The sequence below is a fragment of the Pocillopora damicornis genome, chromosome 5 (genome assembly GCF_964200805.1).
Source record: "Pocillopora damicornis chromosome 5, jaPocDami1.2, whole genome shotgun sequence".
Taxonomy (NCBI): Eukaryota; Metazoa; Cnidaria; class Anthozoa; order Scleractinia; family Pocilloporidae; genus Pocillopora; species Pocillopora damicornis.
This window is the reverse complement of record NC_142674.1, coordinates 14,403,119-14,423,118: the sequence shown is the minus strand read 5'-3', so window position 1 is coordinate 14,423,118 and position 20,000 is coordinate 14,403,119. Positions and strand designations below refer to the sequence as shown.

General features: G+C 39.1%; 2 protein-coding genes and 1 long non-coding RNA gene across 4 annotated transcripts in view; 2 read left to right on the top strand and 1 right to left on the bottom strand.

The window, feature by feature from the left end:
• Positions 1-9,321, top strand: part of LOC149045505 (uncharacterized) — a 162,794-nt gene extending 153,473 nt beyond the window's left edge. The window contains exon 4 of the long non-coding RNA XR_016187269.1: positions 8,778-9,321. This is a non-coding gene — a long non-coding RNA (uncharacterized LOC149045505). The remainder of the gene's footprint in view (positions 1-8,777) is intronic.
• Positions 1,209-7,728, top strand: LOC149045506 (RNA-splicing ligase RtcB homolog). 2 transcript variants are annotated; one of them, XM_089208214.1, is made up of 7 exons: positions 1,209-1,403; positions 1,824-1,918; positions 2,368-2,429; positions 2,785-2,834; positions 5,762-5,868; positions 6,920-7,024; positions 7,531-7,728. In XM_089208214.1, the coding sequence occupies exons 1-7, from the start codon at positions 1,358-1,360 to the stop codon at positions 7,624-7,626; spliced, it is 561 nt and encodes a 186-aa protein (XP_089064340.1). In that variant the 5' UTR covers positions 1,209-1,357; the 3' UTR covers positions 7,627-7,728. The 2 variants fall into 2 exon arrangements, with proteins under 2 accessions (XP_089064340.1, XP_089064339.1); XM_089208213.1 differs by having other exon boundaries at positions 1,209-1,918.
• A 2,834-nt stretch (positions 9,322-12,155) lies between the features above and the next one.
• Positions 12,156-20,000, bottom strand: part of LOC113670761 (uncharacterized) — an 8,552-nt gene continuing 707 nt past the window's right edge. Inside the window, 4 exon segments of the mRNA XM_089205911.1 lie at positions 12,156-13,542; positions 13,544-14,240; positions 15,482-15,701; positions 17,392-18,208. Coding sequence (XP_089062037.1) covers positions 12,739-13,542; positions 13,544-14,240; positions 15,482-15,701; positions 17,392-18,115 — 2,445 coding nt within the window. The 5' untranslated portion in view covers positions 18,116-18,208 and the 3' untranslated portion in view covers positions 12,156-12,738.

Genomic DNA, 20,000 nt, shown 5'->3' with positions numbered 1-20,000 from the left:
TCAGGGTGTGTTCAATTTTTTGTTTAAAAGCCTTTTTAGAATAATTTGCTATAATTTCTTTAGAGCATCCAATCATCAAATTGCAGACTAAAAGAATTGTACATACTGAATTTTATTTGAAAGCTTTCAGATATGAAATCAGATTTCACACTGACTGTTAGTTGTCTAAACTCAGCTTTTAACAAACTGACCCTGTACTCATGGGAAGCAGAGAAAGTATAAAGTGGAGATGACAGAAGAGTTTCTTGTTATACAGTTTGTGTTTCCATAGTATTTTCACATAAAGATTTCACTTAAAGTGGTGCCAAATAGAGCATCCAGTTATCCAGTTAGATCCAGGTATCGCATTATTTCAGAATTTTGATTTGTTGAACTTTCTCTGTGGTAAAATTTTATTTCCTCCTCAATACTTTCAGAAAATTCTGAAATTGTATGAATCGAATACCAGTATCCTAATATCCTTCTCAGGGAAAATCCACATATTTTTTCCAGGCTAAAGAAGTCCTGAAAAAAGTACTTTCAGAAACAATATCATTCATCTTTAGATGGATTTGTCATCTCTGAAAGAACTTGTCATCTCATCAATAGGACTATATGAATGACAATATAACCCCAGGGAGAACCTTTTTTTATCATCTTTTTTTTTTTTTAACGGAAAAATCTGTAATTTTGACAACATGCCAAAGCAATACCACCAAACAACAGTAATAAAAAAAGGCTATGTATCTCCGTTTCTATTCTGAAATGTTTACTCATATTTTTTACTTGGCCCTCAAAGATCAGTTGGACTACCAGATGTTCATTCTGGCTATGGGTTTGCTATTGGTAAGTTACAACTCACACATCTGTAATAAATAAAATGTAATGTCCAATTGATTGTAAATTAAAACCCAGGTTTAAATTGGATTTTATTTTTTTTTATATAAAATTAGGCTAATTGCTCAGTGGTTCTAGAAAAGTAACAGTATGCTTCAACCATTCAGAGGCAATACTGAAAGCAATCAAAATTAAGTCATTCTTGCTCTCTCATTCTTAAAGTTGGTTGCATGTTCATAGTTGATAGTCTCATCTTTGTTCTTATTTGCTATGGTAATTACCCTTCATTGGAAGGGATTTTGCAATTCTCTGACAAAGTAGTTAAAAACTGATTTAAAAATTATAATTACAATTCCTTGAGATGGAGCAATCTTTCTTTTTATTAACAGAATTCTAAGTCATAGCATTTATGTGACTCTTATGAGACAAGGTGCCAAAAGTGAAGGGGTGCTTGTCTCTCACAAAAGAAGTAATTTGGAAACTCCCCTTTGAGCAGGACTCTATTTCTTTTATTTCTTTTTTTTCTCTTTTTGTAGGGAATATGGCAGCCTTTGACATGTCTCTTCCGGAAGCAGTTGTTTCTCCTGGTAAAGTTAAAAAAAAGTCTACTTCATAAATGAATTGATGAACAGATTTATTAATGATTGATCAAAATTACAAGCTAGTGTAGCAAGACCAAAGTAGCAATGAAATACCTTATATGCTATTCTTTGAGTTTGTTCTGAATTGGTCCTTTTATATTTACTTGTTATGCAAGATGGTGATGACAAACACAAGCCATTTCTTTGCATGGCTTTCAATTGGCCATAAAACATGCATATTATTTAAAAATTGTTCAAGTCTTTGTGGCACTGATCACAAAATTTTTGACAACTTCTTGTTCTTGAAATGTATTTTTTCATTGTATGATTACTTTAAAAGAAGTCTCCCATCTAAATGTGATTTTGAAGAAGTTCTTATTGTTTATAATCATGAGAAGTACTCATACAAAAGATCATCTGTGTTAGGTGGTGTTGGTTTTGATATCAACTGTGGAGTGCGACTACTGAGGACAAACCTTGATGAGAAGGATGTCAAACCTGTTAAAGAACAATTAGCACAGGTACAGGGTAAAGTACATCATGGTTAAATTTCCTCTTCTTCCTTTTGACTGTCATTTACCCCCTTGGTACAAATTTCTTTCTCTCCCCACTCCTCTGCTACAAGTATCTAAGAAAGATATAATTTTCACCTAGAGGATACTGAGCACTCACCTGCCATAATTTTGCCTGCTTTAGCTTGCCTCAGGCTGGGTGCATTTCTACATGTACATGTACTTACACAATGTATCTTTCACGTACTAAGCACAGAGGACTTCAGTTATCTGAAACATTTGCAAACCAGCAAAACATTTAAGAGAACTGTTTTATTTTTTGTTTTAGTTTGTTTTGGTTTGTTTTGGTTTTTTGTTTGTTGTTTTGTTTGTTTGTTTGTTTTCATGTTTCTTGTTAGTTATGCTAACATTTCCTAATTTCCATAATATTTGTTTCTTTTTTTTTCTCCTCATTTCAGTCACTTTTTGATCATATTCCTGTTGGTGTTGGCTCTAAAGGTGTTATTCCCATGGGTGCAAAGTAAGCTGAGTTTTTCATCTCTTGTACAACTTGTCAGTCAAAGCTGTTTATTCTGACTTCAGTTACAAGCTTAACCCTTTCACTCTCAAGATTTCATTGGTAATTTTCCTTACTTTCTGTCATACTATCCCTATGATGATAGTTTGGAGAATTTGATATTGGATCAACTGATACCAGTGATTCCCAACTTGATATTTTTCTTTATCCTTATTACTTGTCTGCTTGATAGTAAATTGAGATTGTAAGGAGAAATTCTGTCTTGGTCACTCATGGGAGTTAAAATGTTAACACTGTATTGGGTCCATTACTTTTTTTCTGTAGTCATTTTAATATTTCTTATCATTTTCTCCAACAGAGATCTCGAGGAAGCTCTCTCAATGGGGATGGATTGGTCCTTAAGAGAAGGTTGGCCATTTTCCTAACTTTTCTTTTAGGTTGTATTTTTAAGGGGGTGTCTTATGAAAGCCATGCAGTTAATAGAAGGTGTGAGGATGTTTTTAATTCATTTTCGAGTTTATTTGGGTGATGGTAAGTTAGGAAATTCCAAATAAGGGTGCTTAATGGGTAGTTTTTATCGGAAAGAGGCAAGTGAGAAGTGAACAACAGAGAAAGGGTCACTGGGAAATTTAGATATACATTGTACATGTGCCATCTCAAAGAAGTATTTTAAAAGAATTTAAAATTACGTTACCTGGTATTAACTCTTTCATTCCCAGGCTCCCGGGGGTGGATTTTAAGGATACAAGAGGACCAACAAATAAATGTTTCTAAGTTGTTTAATGGTCAACATACTACCATAAATGAGATATCAAATGAAACTTTAGACATTTCTTTTTAAGAATATATCATTTAATACAGTGTCATATAGTCACAGCTTCTAATAAAATATTAATAAACTTAATAAAAAATATATTTTAATATAAAAAATTAACATTTTTCAATTTACAAAGCCTGTAGCAAGACCCAAATGTTTAAAATGCAAGGTAAAATTGTCTACAAAATTAATTCTATCTCCAGTACTCTACTTTAGAATGATAATCACCCCAACAGTTGTGATCCTTCTGGATGCACAGGAAAACATTACACACCCTGCAAAATATGCTTGGGCGTGGCACATATGGAACTGGGGGTGACCTATCCTTGGGAACATCTTTGAAGTCATTTTTATGAGATAGTCTTATTTTTTTGCTGCAAACAGAACAATTTCCCCTAGTTGCAAGCATTTCTGGCATATGTGCACCCACATTTTGGAGTCGTAACTCCTCATTTCGTGGCGCATTTGGGGTCTTTGGTTGGGTACGGGAATTCCCTATCAGACCCTCGGCCAACTCATACCTGAAGTCCAAAGCAACCCTCCTAGGTCTGTTTGTTCCCTCCCTTTCATGGCATTCAATGACAAAGGCATTGTGAAAGGCCACCTCTACCTCATGGAAAAGAACACGACGGTACCACTTCACTGTTTTCCTGATACAAGTGTAATACCTTAGCATTTGATCAGCTTGATCAACCCCACCCATGCAATTATTATAATCCTTCAACAAGGGTGGGCAAGGGACATCTCCACTTTCCCCTCCCTCTCCCGCCCCTCTTCGCCGAACAACCCTTGCCTCAGCATTTGCCCGACGTGGAAATTCAGGGGGGTGAATGGTAGACAAAAAATAAACAGCTTTGCTGTCTAGCCACCCAACAGCAAGAAGTGGACCACACATCCGCCATTGATATGTGCCCCTGGCCAAGCCCCTGGTCCCTTCAAATAATATTTCATTCGGAAAATTCTTCCTCGATCCCTTGATGGTCCCACAAGCATAAATACTGTTTTCAAATAAATACTGATAAAGATCCACGCTTGTGTAAAAATTATCAGTATATAAATGATGGCCAAAACCCTCCAATCCAGTGCACAATTCCTTTACCACCCTAGTTGCTAGTCCCACCTCTGCCCTTTCCCCTGGATTTCTCCCTATATACAATTGCTGCCTATAAATATATGTACTTTCTGAATCTGCCAAGACCCAGACTTTGATGCCAAAACGGATTGGCTTACTTGCAATAAACTGGCGGAAGGACAAACGCCCCCTCCAAGGAATCATACATTCATCAATAGATATGTTCTTATGGAGATTATAAGCTTTTTCAAAGTTAGGAAAAAGCAGTTCCAATAGTGGCTTTATTTTGTGTAACTTATCGTATCCTGGTTGTCCAACAGGAACAATAGCAGCATCATCAGAGACATGCAAATAGCGCAAAATCTGGAAAAAGCGATTCCTGGGCATGACTTGACCAAAGGCAGGAACATTAGTAAGCCATTTCTGCTGCCAGTACATTTTAGCCTCAGGCAATTTCACAATTCCCATGGCAATGTTTAGTCCAAAGAATGCCTTCAGTTCTTCCAGGGTCACATCTTTCCAGGCCCCACCATCAGTACCAGCAGCCCTCTTCCTTTGTGCATTCAGGTTTGTCATTGTCAATAACAAATTCCACACATGGTGGTCAAAAAACAGTTCAAAGTACTCAAGAGCACTTGCCTGCCTCCTCTCACCTCGTCTTGTTGGCCCAACAGCACTTGTAAACTGTTTTAAATTTCTCCTGCTGTTTTCCTCTAACCAAACATATTGTTGGCCGCCATCTTGGATTCTGGCTCCTCGGTTTCCTCCTCTCCTCCCTCTGGCTCTCACCGCTCCTTGGCCTCTTCTTCGACCACGTGCTCTGCCAATGGCTTCTCGAAGCTGTCGAGACCTGTCTTGTCGCTGTTCTCTCACATATTCACGACGATCTACCTCACTTTCACTCGAAGACTCGCATTCTTCATCCGATAAAGAAGGACTGTCGCCAGAATTATCCTCAATTCCCACTGAATTCTCAGGAAAAACGGCCACAACTTCCTCATCTTCGATCTCTGACTCAGACGAGTCATAAGCGATCGATGGATCGGCGTCCATCGCATCTAGCCGCTCTAAAACTTCTTCTACAGACAAATTTTCTCGAATTCGACAAGTCGCCATTTTTAAATATCCTGATGATAAACAAGAAAGGTGTAACTATCCGAGAAAGGCAAAAAATTGCGAGGAAAACGTCCCAAACTAGCCAGAATAAGACTCAAAACAACACTGATGGCTTTTAATCGTACCCAGACTCCGACTTCACGGTTGTAACACGAGGAACGCCTGGAGCTTTTTGTGTGTGGTCCAGGTAGCCCTGCAGGGCTACCTGGGAAGGAAAGGGTTAAGGTGAACAAAATTGGAAGTTGAAAATCGTGACGGTCATATTTAAGGTGTCACTGGTGTTCATCTGAAGGCTTCTTAGTTGTATGTAATTTTGTCTTCTCATTACAGGTTATGCTTGGGCTGAGGATAAGGAGCATTGTGAAGAGTACGGACGAATGCTGGAGGCTGACCCTGGAAAAGTTAGTGCAAGAGCAAAGAAACGAGGCTTGCCGCAGGTAAATACAGAAGCACAGAAGTTTCATTTATAGCTCTTACTGAATAAAATAAGCAGGAGCGTTTGATACGAGCGTTGACTGCGCGACGAGGGTAGCGCAATTGATGACTGATTCTTTGCAGCTCATTACGAAATTGAGCAAACTCTACAGAGCTAGGGAGGGGGAGGGAGGGAGGGAGGCTACATATAGTACCATGTCGCGATTGATTTTAGAACAAGTTGCGTCTGCAGGGCGTGAAATAAACTTTTTTTTTCTGATAGCCACTTGGCTCCTAAATTCTTCAAAGTGGTAGCCAATTCAAAAAAAGTTGGTCGCCATTCTCAAAGACAAACAAAATCTTTCTTTACGCTGTCAGCGTTCTAGATAGACTCTCCAAAATTAAGTTAGGGAAAAGATCTTTAACGTGCTACAAAGTGGACACTAGGATGGATGATATACAGCGTTCAGGCTCATCTAAATCCAAGATGGCGTCTAGTTATCGATCGAGATGCATGTGCTACGTCTTGGAAACAAACTTAACGAGGAAGTTTGCCGCGGATTTATCTTTGCAAATCTTTTTAATTCACTATATCTCTTGGTAAGGTTATGATGAAACGTTCTAGTCGCCAATTTGGCGACTAACTTTCAGGATTTGGTCGCCAAAGTGAAAAATTTAGTCGCATTGGCGCCTGTATTAGGCGCAATTCCACGCCCTGGTCTAATCTTGCGAGAAAGTGGCACGAGTTTCCATCCATGACTGTACAGTGTTAGTAGCCAGTGGCGTCCAGATCACTTTCGCCTTTCGACCAAAATTGTTCTCAAACGTACAGATTACTTCAAGCTCTAAGTAGGCTTTGAGTTAAGTAAAATGGTAGGTTTTTAGGGAATTTGCGGTGCTGTATCGTTAGGGGGTATAGCAGGATAAGATGATTTATGAACTGAATTGATGAGTAAATTAGCCACCGTTAAGAGTTCCTAACGCTGACGTTTCGAATGTTAACCCTTTGTCAGCATTAGAAACCCTAAAGCTGACGAAGGATAACTGTTATGGCTTATCTTCTCCACTGATTAGCTTGGCACTCTTGGAGCGGGGAATCACTATGCGGAAATCCAGGTTGTGGATGAAATTTACGACAATTATGCTGCAAAGAAGATGGGAGTTGATCATCTTGGACAGGTAGAAAAAAGGGCACTTACGTCTTAACCCTTTAACTCCCAGATCAAATTTGTAATTCTCCATACTGTCAACCATACAATTGTTATGATGTTCGTTCAGAGAATTAAGTATTGGATCAACTAATTATCTGCAAATTGATATTTTTCTTTATTCCTTTCTGATTGATATTGTATTGATATTGTAAGTAGAAATTAAGTCTTAGTCACTCATGGGATCTCTGACTTGCAAGGAGTGAGGCATGTGAGCAATTGAATATCTTTTAGGAAAGCTGCTTGATATTTCTCTTGAGCTTGTAGGAAAGATCTTTTCTTAGTCTCTCTCGTTACATTTCAAACCTCATAATAATTATCTCTCGGTTGTTGTGTTTATTGTTACTCGTTTAGTTACCAACTACCACGACTACCAACTCGAACAGCTTCAACTGGGTCTCACTTAGAACTCTTTGGTTTAGGGTTAGTTTGGTTGCTAATGAACTTGTCAATAATTATATAATTTATGTTTAAAAGGTTTGTGTGATGATCCACAGTGGCAGTAGAGGACTTGGACATCAAGTGGCCACTGGTAAATGGTTTATATACCGTTCCTCTCTTTACGATAGATAAATGAATGTATTATCGACTTAACTTATGTCTCCACAGAAGGCAAGACTTGATTATTTTCCAGGTGATCGCTGTCACCCGAGTCATGCATTCTTGATTTCTTCATTTTACGGATGCATTGGTAGAAATGGAGAAAGCCATGAAAAGGGACAAGATTGAAGTCAACGACAGACAGGTTTGCTAACAGTGTAGTGCATTTAAGTCTGTGCATTAAGTTTGTATTTTGTCAAGTATTCCACTACAATTGCACTTGTCATGGCCGTCTACATTGACAAAGAAACTTGTAATGACATCTATTAAGTGGAACTTGCTAAAGTAGAATTTCCCTTAAGCTTTGTTTGCAGTTGCTCCAACAAGTATTTTTATCCAGGCATCTAATTTAGTAGAGTAGGGATAACGAGCCTTGATTAATTTACCACATCTACCGAAATGATAGCTCTATACGTCATTACATGAGCAATTGCTCCCAGTGCAATTATAGTTGGATGGTTTTGGGGAAGTTTCGCTGTGATAGGTGTAATATAAATTGACTTTATCTCTTTTCTCCGTTATTGGTATCTGTTGAGTCGATTTTCACATTGCGGTCAATGGTCAGCTGAACGAACGGTGTACAGAAGACTCTCTTAGTACACAGGAAAGGATCAACCCGTGCATTTCCTCCTCATCATCCGCTTATCCCATTGGATTATCAGGTCGGCTATTCACTGTTTACTACTCCTTTCGATCGCAAGGTTTAAGGTTTATTTTATTTTACTTTTTTTAAGTTAGAAATCGTTGTTTGAGTGCTTACAGTCGTTCGCTCCAAGGTTTTTTACTGGTCCAACACTTTTCGTGTTGGGCTATTTCTTTCCCAGTTTTAATCGCATTCTTCGTCACGTTCATTCTCCCTTCCCTCCGTTTCCCTTCAATCGCTCGATGATTGGAACCCGCAGAGCACCATACTTCCTTTTGGGGGCAAGCACCTTTCTTGTTTTACTTTTACGTTCTTTTGTCTTCGGGTTCATTTATTCGCTTCTTCCTTGGCTCCTTTTTCTCGACTGAGGGCGCGGGTGGCTCAACAGGCAGCGTTTTGTTTCACGACTCTAAATTAATGAAAACTTTCTTTGCTCTTGCTGAGATACATGTACTCATCGTCTTGTCCATTATTTTATCAGTTGACTGGTCAACCTGTACTGATTGGAGGAACCATGGGCACGTGTAGGTAAGGTAAAGTGTAGGTGTAGGTGTAGGTAGGTAGTGTAGGTGTAGGTAAGTTAAAAAGTAGTCTCGGGGAAGTAACGTTCAAAGGTATTGTTGTTATTGTAGGTGTTTGCTATTATTGTTGGTGTTTTCGATCCCTATACATATAGCCTTATGAAAAACACTTTTTCACGAGGGACGAAACTATTGGTTATCTTGAGCAGACATGGAGACCCAAATTGTTCCATGTTTTGTTTGGTTTTCAGTTATGTTTTGACAGGAACGGAAAAGGGAATGAACCAGGCGTTTGCTACCACGTGTCACGGAGCGGTAAGTTCATATAATTTATTATACGCAATATTGTTTCTTGATTTGAAAGCATGATGACATAAAAAATGCAAAATGACCACAGCATTTCCTGGTTTCAATCCTTGGGTTGGATAAGGTTTGAAACGTGTAAGCAAATATGTTTGTTTGTTATGATTTTTTCTTTCCCATTTTCCCAGAAAGTATTTTGAAATGGATATTTATATATATATATATATATATATATATATTATCTATCTAGAGGCGTTAATCCAGCTACCCTCTACCAACATATTGATTGTGGTCAGAGAGGTTCGCCTCCAAGCACGATAGACATTGCTAACACCATCAACCAGGCGTTCTTGGCTCCTATGCGCGTCTTCACCCCCCTTTCACCTAGCACCTCAACCAACTCTGACCAGGAGAGTGCTTTCCAGGTATCAGAATTCTCTGTTTTAAAGAAGCTATCCGCCTTAAATCCAACTAAGGCAACCGGTCCGGACGGAATCCCCGGTTGGCTTCTTAAAGAGAATGCAGATTTACTAGCACTGCCTGTGACTGATATCCTTAACTGTTCGTTTAAGGAGGCACGGTTGCCTCAGTCTTGGAAGGACGCTAACATCACTCCAGTACCAAAGCAAAATCCAATACACGATGTAAACAAACATCTACGTCCAATATCCCTAACTCCCGTGCTTTCTAAGGTTGCTGAAGATTTCGTCGTGGAGAGTTTCCTCAAGCCTGTTGTTTTGGCGAAAGTGGATGTACGGCAGTTTGGGACTGTGCCAGGTTCCAGTACGACACAAGCACTAATAAGCATGGTTCACTCATGGCTTAGTGCTACGGATGGGAACGGTGCAACTGTCAGAACCATCCTCTTTGACTTCCGCAAGGCGTTTGACCTTATTGACCATCAGATCCTAGTTCAGAAGCTCATTTCATACGATCTTCCAAGCGGAATAATTAACTGGATAGTGGACTTTCTGTCCTGTCGCCGACAGCGTGTTAAACTTAGTCAGGACTGTTACTCGGAGTGGGGGGCCATCCCATCAGGGGTCCCACAGGGCACAAAACTTGGCCCCTGGTTATTTACTATTATGATAAACGACCTCATCATCCCGGGTACAGACATGTGGAAATATGTCGATGACTCCACTATTTCTGAAACAGTCATGAAGTCTGAGGTCAGCAAAGTCCAACAAGCGGTTGACGAACTCGCGACGCAAGCTTCTGCTGACAAGTTCCAATTAAATGAAACCAAGTGCAAGGAACTGCGCATAACATTCAGTCACTCTAGAAAGAACTTTGATCCAATTAAGGTTAATGATCAGGACTTAGAGTGTGTAGAGCAAGCAAAGATCTTAGGTTTGCAGATATCTTGCGATCTTACGTGGAATAATCACGTATCCGAAGTTGTAAAGAAAGTAAACAAGCGCCTGTATTTTTTGCGTCAGCTTAAGCGTGCACAAGTCAAGTCGGAGGAACTTTTGCTCTTCTATTTGACTTGTATTAGGCCTGTCACTGAATATGCATGCCCTGTTTATCATCATAGCCTCCCGCAATACCTTTCAGTAGATCTTGAGAGATGTCAAAGGCGAGCTTTACGTATTATCTATCCAGATTGTTCGTACAATGAGGCGCTTCTTTTGACTGGTCTAGTTCCCTTACACAACCGCCGCGAGTTCTTATGTGATAAGCTTTTTAATTCCATCCTGTCTAATCCCTCGCACAAGCTCTATAGCTTACTACCTCCCAAGAATGAGTGCGAAGTCAATTTAAGGAGTCAGCACTCTTTTACTACACGGCGCCTCCACACCATTCGTACTCGAAATAGTTTTATCCATCACTATGTCCATAAAGCAATGATGTAATATTGTTTTCCTCTTAATTATATATTTTTGTCTTTTTAATTAGTTCTTCTTAGCCATGTATTTTTTGTAGTATATATTTTATTGTAAATCAAACGTAATTCAGCCTGTGGCTGCAAGGTTCTTGATAATAAACTATCTATCTATCTATCTATCTCTATCCATTTTTCTTCAGGGAAGGGCATTATCAAAATCAAAGTCACGGTGTGTGTTAGTAGTACTAAGAATAAAGTCATCAGCTGGTCCAACTTGACCTAGTCATAAACATAGTTCCATTCATGCAGTTTTAATTGTCCTTTCCATTCTCTTTCAGCTGAAATATTGACTATCAAGAAGTTCTCAATGGTCTTAAATCCAAAGGAATCTCAATAAGAGTGGCTTCCCCAAAACTGGTTATGGAAGAGGTAACGAATCAGTAAATGGCCGCCTTTTTTTTTAAAATTCGTTTTCATGCTGTAGCTTCCATGGCACTGCATCAAAAGCTGTTGAAATCTTAAAAAAAGAAAATGTGTGTTAATTGTGTGCATTTTTGTTCAGCTTTTTAACAGGCTCCTGAGTCTTATAAAAACGTCACTGATGTCGTTAACACTCGTAAGTATAAGCGTCTCTTGTTGTTCGATGTTACTTGCTTTTCGAGCCATTGTTGCAGGTTTGCGTTGTGTTGTCAACGGTTTACAAAGAAAACAATCCCTCAAGATACATTTGAACTCCAAGAACTTCCGAGACAATGAGATTCTAACCTAAAGACGACAGCTCGTTGACGATGCAGGATTCCCTACCTTAGACACGAACTCGTTCTTCTGCTTATAAGGTGTCCTATCCGGCTGAGATAACTAAGAGTCGTTAGAGTCAGTTTCTTTTCCCTTCAAAGCAAATCATGTTTTTCCTTTCTGCAATCGGTTCACCTATCTTAAACGTCAAACACTGAAGTGCCTCCGTAATCAAGTTTTCACCTCTTTGAACTTGAGAAGCATAATAGAGAATTCCCCTGTGAAATGTTTGCATTAGTTCCGTAGAAAGTTAAATTTGGAAAAAATCATGAAATATTCTGATCACGAAACTGATGATGTCGTTTACTCGATCCAGGTTAACATCAGGATTGTGTAAACACCCATCTCTGTCAAAGTGTGGTTACTTGACATATTGGTGTCCGTAATGTTTAACATAGACTGACAAAACCGGAATCGATGATCTGATACTATACGCAGATTAAGTGCGGTGACTGTACATGTTGGTGTCTGCAATGCTTGACATAGCCTGGCATTTATAAGTATGAAAAAAGAACTATTTAAAATATGTTTTTGGATTTTAATGTCCCTTATCAGATTGCAAGAAAGTAAGCAAGATTTGATTGGTTCATCTTTGCTAAACAAGCTGGTTCAAGTTGAAATCGATAATAAGTCGATACTAGCACTAAAGATTGATGTTTTGCGGTAGCGATTTGTACTTATCACAAACGATTGGTGGCAGCACTGACGATTGGCATCGTTACAATTTCTGTATTTTACAAATAACACAAGCCATACTCGTTTAACACTATCAACTGACATTAAAACCTATAATTGATATTAAGCGCTATCGATCTGTCTCGGAACACCAGCGATTTACAACTGGCGCTTTTAATTGGAGTCTTACAACGGCGATTGGTGGAACAACACAAGCGATTGAGGCTTAGGGCTAATGATTGAACATTTTTTAGAGCGGAGACTAAATTGATTTTAAAACATGATTTGTTGATAGCTCTAACGATTGAGTTTCATCACTAACGAGTGATAATTTTGGCACAAATGGCTCCCCATACTTTCCATGTTGGTATTTGTAATGCTTCACAGAGACTGACAACACCGGCATCGGTGATCTGGTTACCACGCAGATTAAGTGCGGTAACTTTACATGTTAGTGTCTGTAATGCTTGACATAGACTAGCAACACCGGCATCGGTGATCTGATTACCAACCAGATCAAGTTCGGTGACTTTACATGTTGGTGCCTGTAATGCTTGACAAAGACTGACAACACCGGCATCGGTGATCTGATTATGACCCAGATGAAGTTCGGTGACTTTACATGTTGGTGTCTGTATTTCTTGACATAGACTGGCAATACCGGCATCGGTAACCTCCCCACCACTCAGTTCAAGCGTGGTGATTCTATTCCATTCAGATTCCTCCTCGGCATTGAGCGCACCAAAAACATTTAATGTAAAAGACACAACAGGGCAGTCCACATACGCCATCCCGACGCGAGAAAGATCAAAACGTCCATTACGTATGCAGAATATGTCGTGAAATCTCCTTACTATTCCCTTAGTAAACTCGATGTCTTCGTATTGTAGGAGACATTTAGAAATTAAAAGCCCCCTTGTGCATTCATCTGCTGATAGGTCGTCGCTGAGAAATTTGTTGATAATCAACTTTTCCACAAATTCGTTGTCTTTTTGCTTGGACAAAATACCCGACATAAATAGAACTACTTCTGTAGACACGTGTCTGGGGGGGATTGTTCTTGTCTTTACAAACCAACGAGCCGCTAAGTACTCTTGGACAGTCAAGTGTGTAAAAAAAAAAATCTTTAGTCGTCGTAGAAAAAGATTTTCTGAAAGGAGGACCGCAATGAAGAAGACCGCTTCCACACAGCCTTTCAAACTCGTGTAAGTCAAGAGTTTTCAAATCCTCTTTAAGGAAAAGAAACCTCCTCTCCAGAAGAAGTTGAGCAGCCAGCTCTGATAATTCATCCAGAGTCTCTTCGAGAGAGGCTCTTTTCTTTTTATCGTGCTTTTGCACGAACATGTTGACCACTTCATCATAAAGGTCACCTGTTTTCACCGGGAGAGGATTATTCTTCTTTGATTGCTGTAGAGTATATTCAAAGTAGGAGCACATAAGAAAACAGAGCACAGGAATGTGGGCAAAGCTGATAAGATTGACATTCTTTGTAATGTGGTCAATTACAATATTTTTCATTCGGTCGTTGTTTTTAAAATACTTTGCAATGTATTCTTTTACTTGTGGCTCGGAAAATCCTGTAATTTCAACTTATCTATCAAAATAGATGTCTTTGGCTTTTATTTTGTCAGATTCATCGGGTCTTGACGTGATCATGACGACTGAACCTCTCAGTATTTTTCTTTTGATAAGCTTGGCACACAGTGCTGCTACTGGCATTTTCTTTTTGGCGTTATTTGGGTACTTTTCATCTGAATCACTAGCAATGTACTCTTGTTGTGAACACTCGTCATACCCGTCGATTGATCTGTTCTGGCATCAGAGGAATTATCAATGCTTGGTTTGCCTCGTACCTTCTCGGTCGTTCACAAGTAACTGAAGTGGGTTTTAACTTATCTACCGAATGTATGATCTCATGTGGTGTCCCACAGGGGTCTGTGCTTGGTCCTCTGTCATTCTTAATCTATATTGACGATATTCACAACTCTTCAGCGAAATTGTCATTCTATCTCTTTGCTGATGACACGAGCTTGTTGTATGCTGACTCTAATTTGAAATCTCTTGAAAAAACCGTCAATAGCGAACTGCTCAAAGTCTCTGACTGGCTCAATGCAAATAAGTTAACGCTCAATGCTAAAAAGTCAAACTATGTTATCTTTCGTCCATATCAACGTAAGTTGAACTACTCGATTAACATTGAAATGATCGATAACTGTACTCAAATTCCTACCACGCTTCAGTGCGAAGACCATGTTAAATATCTTGGCGTCCTATTGGACAGCAACTTAAGCTGGAAATTTCAAATAAATAATGTTGCATTAAAAATAAGCAGAACTGTTGGTGTTGTTGCCCGTCTTAGGCACTTCGTCCCACGTACAACCCTTTTAAATATTTATCAATCATTGATCTTGCCTCATCTGACATATGGTTTGGCGGCTTGGGGTCAAGCTGCCAAACCCCATTTAAAAAAAATCCTCGTGCTTCAAAAACGAGCCCTTCGTTTGATGTACTTTTCTGAACCTAGAGCCCATGCTGTGCCTTTATTTATTTCCTCGAAAATTCTACCCCTACAAATGTTATATGCTGAAAAAGTATCTTCTATAATGTTTGACGTTTCCTGCATGAATGCTCCGTCTAACATCTGTGATTTCTTCACTAAAGCTAATTCAAAGCACAGGCATGAGACCAGGTTTTCTTCGTCTGGAAATTATTATGTTCAAACTTCAAGACTGAATCTAAATCAAGATTCTTTTTCCAGGTTTGGAGCTAAACTTTGGAACGCAATTCCTAACGAATTTCGTCAACTCTCCAAAGGAGCTTTTAAGAAAAATTTTCATGACTTTTTGCTCTCGATAATGGAAGCAGAGGACGATTATGTTGAAGTGCCCATTCTCCTACAAAAAATGGCAAATTCTGCATCCTCGACTCAATGTATATAATTGATAGTTCTGTTAGTAGTAAATTTGATTGTAATATCATTCTGTAAGACTATATATTTTGTAACTTTAGCTTGTTTTTTTTTCAGTAGTTCTTATTTATCCAGATAGTTTATTTAGTTACTTTACAATTATTATATTATCTGTTATGACTGCTGTAACCTTTCCTCTCCGCCTGCCTCGTCTAGCTTTTGCTATTTGCGGGTGGAGATGGCAAAATGATTTGCATGAAATAAAGTATAGTGTGTGTGTTCTCACATTGGACATGGCCGGTGAGGCATTAGCGAGGTACTCGGTTTGGCTTCTTATTGATTCTTTTAACGCATCGGAGTATTCTGCTACAGCTGAAAAGAAAACCGTTACCTCCATTTATTTTCATAAACCATTCATGTACTAACTTTTTCAATGCTCGACGAAGAATCATTGAAACGCGATTGTTTCATTGACTATCACACTCACTGAGTTTTGCTTTAATTAGGCTTTCCAAAGGTGCAAGTTAATCTCGAATCCGTTCGCAATTAATTGACACCAAATTCCGACAGACCAATTGAAAAAGCGTAGCAAGGGGTTGGTGTGAAGGTTAAATTATTTCATTCTTAATAATATGCCTGCAAACATTTCAGAACGCTCATTAGATGAGAACACGTTAATTAATCCCAAACAGCGCAGAAAGTTGAGATTTAGAGCAGAAAGTTGGAATTGATTGTAGACAGATGAAACAGTTTGATTGCTAGGAGAGTCACAAAAGCGTAACAAAATAAAATAGCGGAGAGGTTAGGGGAAGGTAACAATCTTTTTAATCCAGAGTTTGATGAAGAATGCAAAAAATAAAATACAAAACAAAGCACAAACAACTGGCCAAAAGTCTAGAAGGTTTGTGCATTGAAAAATATATATCGGAGGCCCTTAACAAACTTCTTGTGGAATTTCACGCAATAGTTTGTAAGAAAGACGAGGAAGATTCCGGAATTCCGGAATCCAGCACTCACAGCGTGGAATCCAGAATCTAATACTGTTCTGGATTACCTTACATGAGGCGTGGGATATCTTTCTTGTACTGATTATTGCTGTCGACCGATACCTAAAAGACTAAGAGTGCAAAAATCCGATTGTTCGTGACGGTGAGTATAAAATCTCGACCCAAATTTTTGGGGAAAAGCCCGACTACTCCAGCACAAGGTAAAGGCAAGCGGCCGAACCAGCGAGCCATGACACGGAAAAAAAAAAAAAAAAGGAAAGAAAGAAAGAACTAATTAAAAATTATTAGTATTATTAAAAAGTATTCGCATGTTTTTTTTTTCGTGCAATTTGGGATAAAGCAGCACTTGTAAATTTTATTTAAATACTAAAAATTGCTCTCGCCCGACAGGCTCGCGCAATTTGTTCGCTTTTGAAAAATTTGCTGGCGCTGTTTCATCCTAAATTTTACTCTAAATCATGTGATTACCAGCACTAACCGACCCATTTCGGTTGCGGTACCAGGAATTTGTGGTACGGGAGGAACTAACTTTGACTTAGAAAACTTTTTGTGTGTGTGTTTACGCCAGAGGCCTTAGTACACTTAGTGGAGAGAATGCGTCCTGTCGTCTCCACTTCATCAAGAATTTTATCTTTTTCCCATTTCTTTTTTTCGACGAACCCGACCAGGCAAATACTGTAGGACTTACTGCAGTTTTTTTGGTGCAAATAACCTTGGCAGGGAATCTATTTGAACTGTGAGTTCTCTTTACTCCTCGCATGAGGAATAAAAAAATAGATAAATAACTCGCTTATCACCCAAAAAATTCATGGAAAAGCCAACACCTGGTCTTTTTTCCAATTTCGGGTCAGAGAGAAAGGGGTCAGTTCTAGTGGAAGATATTTCTCTGAGTTTGAGCTCTTGTTAAAGGTAGGCATTCTATAATACTAAAATGAACTGATTGTTAAATTGCTTATCACCCTCTGATCAGAGGCCCTTCAATCTTCCTCTTCAAGTTTCCTTTCTCAAGAAAGATCAAAAGGCCGTGCACAGATTTTACCGTCAATACACAATACCTTTGTCTTCTGCTTTCTTTATAGGGTTAACGATTGCTTCCTTTAATTCATCCATGCTTTTACCAAACTGCTCTGTCATTTCATGCAGGCTTTTACCAATTTCATCCAATTTTTCTTTGATGCTGACTTCATCCATGATGCACTGTTTAAGAAGCTCTTTGTAGTGTTCTTCGAAATCAGGGTCCATGCATTCCTTCTTCAGATCATCAATAGCACTTCGATAACCAGTTCCTCCTAGTCTCACCAATGAATCTTGGATGTCCTGCCAGTATTGATTGAATGTTGGGTCATCAACTGAGGAGTTGCTGACATGACCATAAACTGTGTTTCTGTAGCACTTGATACGAACGATATCTGCCTCGAAGGTTGTGTCTGTGGCAGGAGGAAGTGTATCCCAGCCTGTCGCTGGAGGAGCAAGACCACAAATGTTCCTCAGCAAGACCATAAGAAGAGTTATATCGAAATTCTTCGATGAAACTGAGCATCTGACAGCAGGATACAGTTTGCCCCATTGTAGGGGATTTAACACTTTCTTTTTCAGTGATTGTAGCACTGTATGGACTGGAGGACTGGACAAAACTGTGTCTAGGTTACCGGTTAGACGCTTCTTTTCAAATGCTTCTCTCAGGACATCTGATCCGACATCCACCAGAAGCCTGCACAGCCGGGTGTAATTGGTTGTCTCTTTTGACGAATGAAACGAAGGTGCTGCAGCGGTGGCCATGAAGAAATACCGGATCGTTACTAAGAAAAGGTCTATGACTTTTTAACCAAGAAATTTGCTTGCTGCTTTTTCGTCAGTCTCCCAGGTCCAGCACTGAAAGAATGAATAAGATATTCGATTTCAAAACCAATTGACTCACACAAATATTTTCACTTGCAAAAGTGTTCGTTATATCTCAAGGTCACCAAGGGTATTGCATTAAACTGATTTTGAATACCTTTGGAGCACTGATTTCTCTTTTAAAATTGCTTGCAAATGCTTCTCGAATCTGCTTTTGCGTGACTTAAAAAAAAAGCGTGACATATGGCCGTTTCACTTAGTGTGAAAATCAAACTGGCCTTTTCTTCAGATCCGAGTAGAACTCCTTCCTTTTAGCCGGCGCACTTTCCATACACGTAAATTAGGGGAATTTAGGGCAGCATTGCAGGGTTTTTGGCTGATAGCTTCCTATTTTCAATCACCAGCGTGTTTTACAATGTATTCAAATATTGAAATAAAGTAAAGAGAAGATTAAGGTTGATCGCATCTGGGAAAAAAGAATTTCTTCGGATTCGGAATTCCACTAAAACAATCCGTATGATCATACTCCTTTACACTTCTCTTTTGTTTAACCTGTGGCTGTCGGAAATGAGACTAAAAAATCTGCTATTTTTCCATTAGTTTACAGCAACATTTGCAATTTAGCCTCTGCTTCTTTGGTTAGTTCCTCCATGCTTCGCGAGTCCCGTCGGAGGTGCCACTGTGTCGGAAATGAGACTAAAGAATCTGCTATGTTCCGAAACTTCGCGTTTTATTTATGAAATCAACTTGATATCTCTCTCCCTCCCTCCTTCCCTCTCTCACGCTCCGGTCTCTCTCATTTTTAAATATATAATATGATCCTATTGTTCAATCATCTGTCACTTATCGCAAAAAATCAACCGGAAATCAATTAACGCTTAATAATCTCTCACATGGCAAAATTCTTGAATTAAACTCGATCTACATCGTAAAAGAGGTTATCGTTCATCGTGATGGTAAGTAATAACAAACTGTGTAATAGTTTGTCTCACGATGTAGTCAGTTCAGATGTAGATCGCGACGTTTCGACTGCTTGCTGCAAGTCTTCATCAGGCGATGGGGTCGACTGCTCACTCGTTACCATTTGTATCAAGGCTATCTAATGCGATTGCATCGACCCCATCGCCTGATGAAGACAAGCAGCAAGCAGTCTAAACGTCGCGATCTGCATCCCAAGTGACTACATCATGAGACAAACGATTAAACAATTTATCATAAACTTAATCTAGGTTATCGATGACCTTTTTACTTTCAGGAGATAAATTGTGTACATGTAACTTATTCTACAATTCGATTGCCACCTATTATGTGGGTAGAGCCTCATGAGAACGAAGTGGCAGCAGATCAACAAGTGAAGCACAATACAGCGTGAACGGGGGAAAAAAATTGCACGAGGTGCTGTCAGTGATAAACATAAAAGGACATAAAAGGACCGTTAAATTGACTTGGCATGAGCTAAAAATTACCTCAGCGATTTTTTCACAAATGGTGAATACTGCAATCTTGTGTGATCCAAAACGTATTGTGGTAAAAATTTCCGCACAGCCCCATACTTCATTATGCATTCAGTTCTTGAATAGAGAAAACAATGACTAAAACAATACATTGCCATTGGGAAAACAGATTTGTTTAACAATAGTATGGGGCTGTGCAGAAATTTTACCCGTATTGTTATTTTTAGTTTCTAATCGTGTTGTGTTTGTGAGTGATCTGTCGCGTATCAGGACTATACCAGGACTTCGATTTTAATCGTTGCGCAACCACATGAACCGATTTTAGTCGAATGATTTCGACAAACTCGGTAAGATTTAATCGATCGTTCGAC

Bases quoted from the DNA above. Each gene is read 5' to 3' on its own strand.
- LOC149045506 (XM_089208213.1), top strand. From the start codon at position 1,517: ATGCTATTCTTTGAGTTTGTTCTGAATTGGTCCTTTTATATTTACTTG. The intron at 5,869-6,919 runs GTAAATACAGAA...TCCACTGATTAG, and splicing joins AGAAACGAGGCTTGCCGCAG to CTTGGCACTCTTGGAGCGGG. The intron at 7,025-7,530 runs GTAGAAAAAAGG...TATGTTTAAAAG, and splicing joins GAGTTGATCATCTTGGACAG to GTTTGTGTGATGATCCACAG.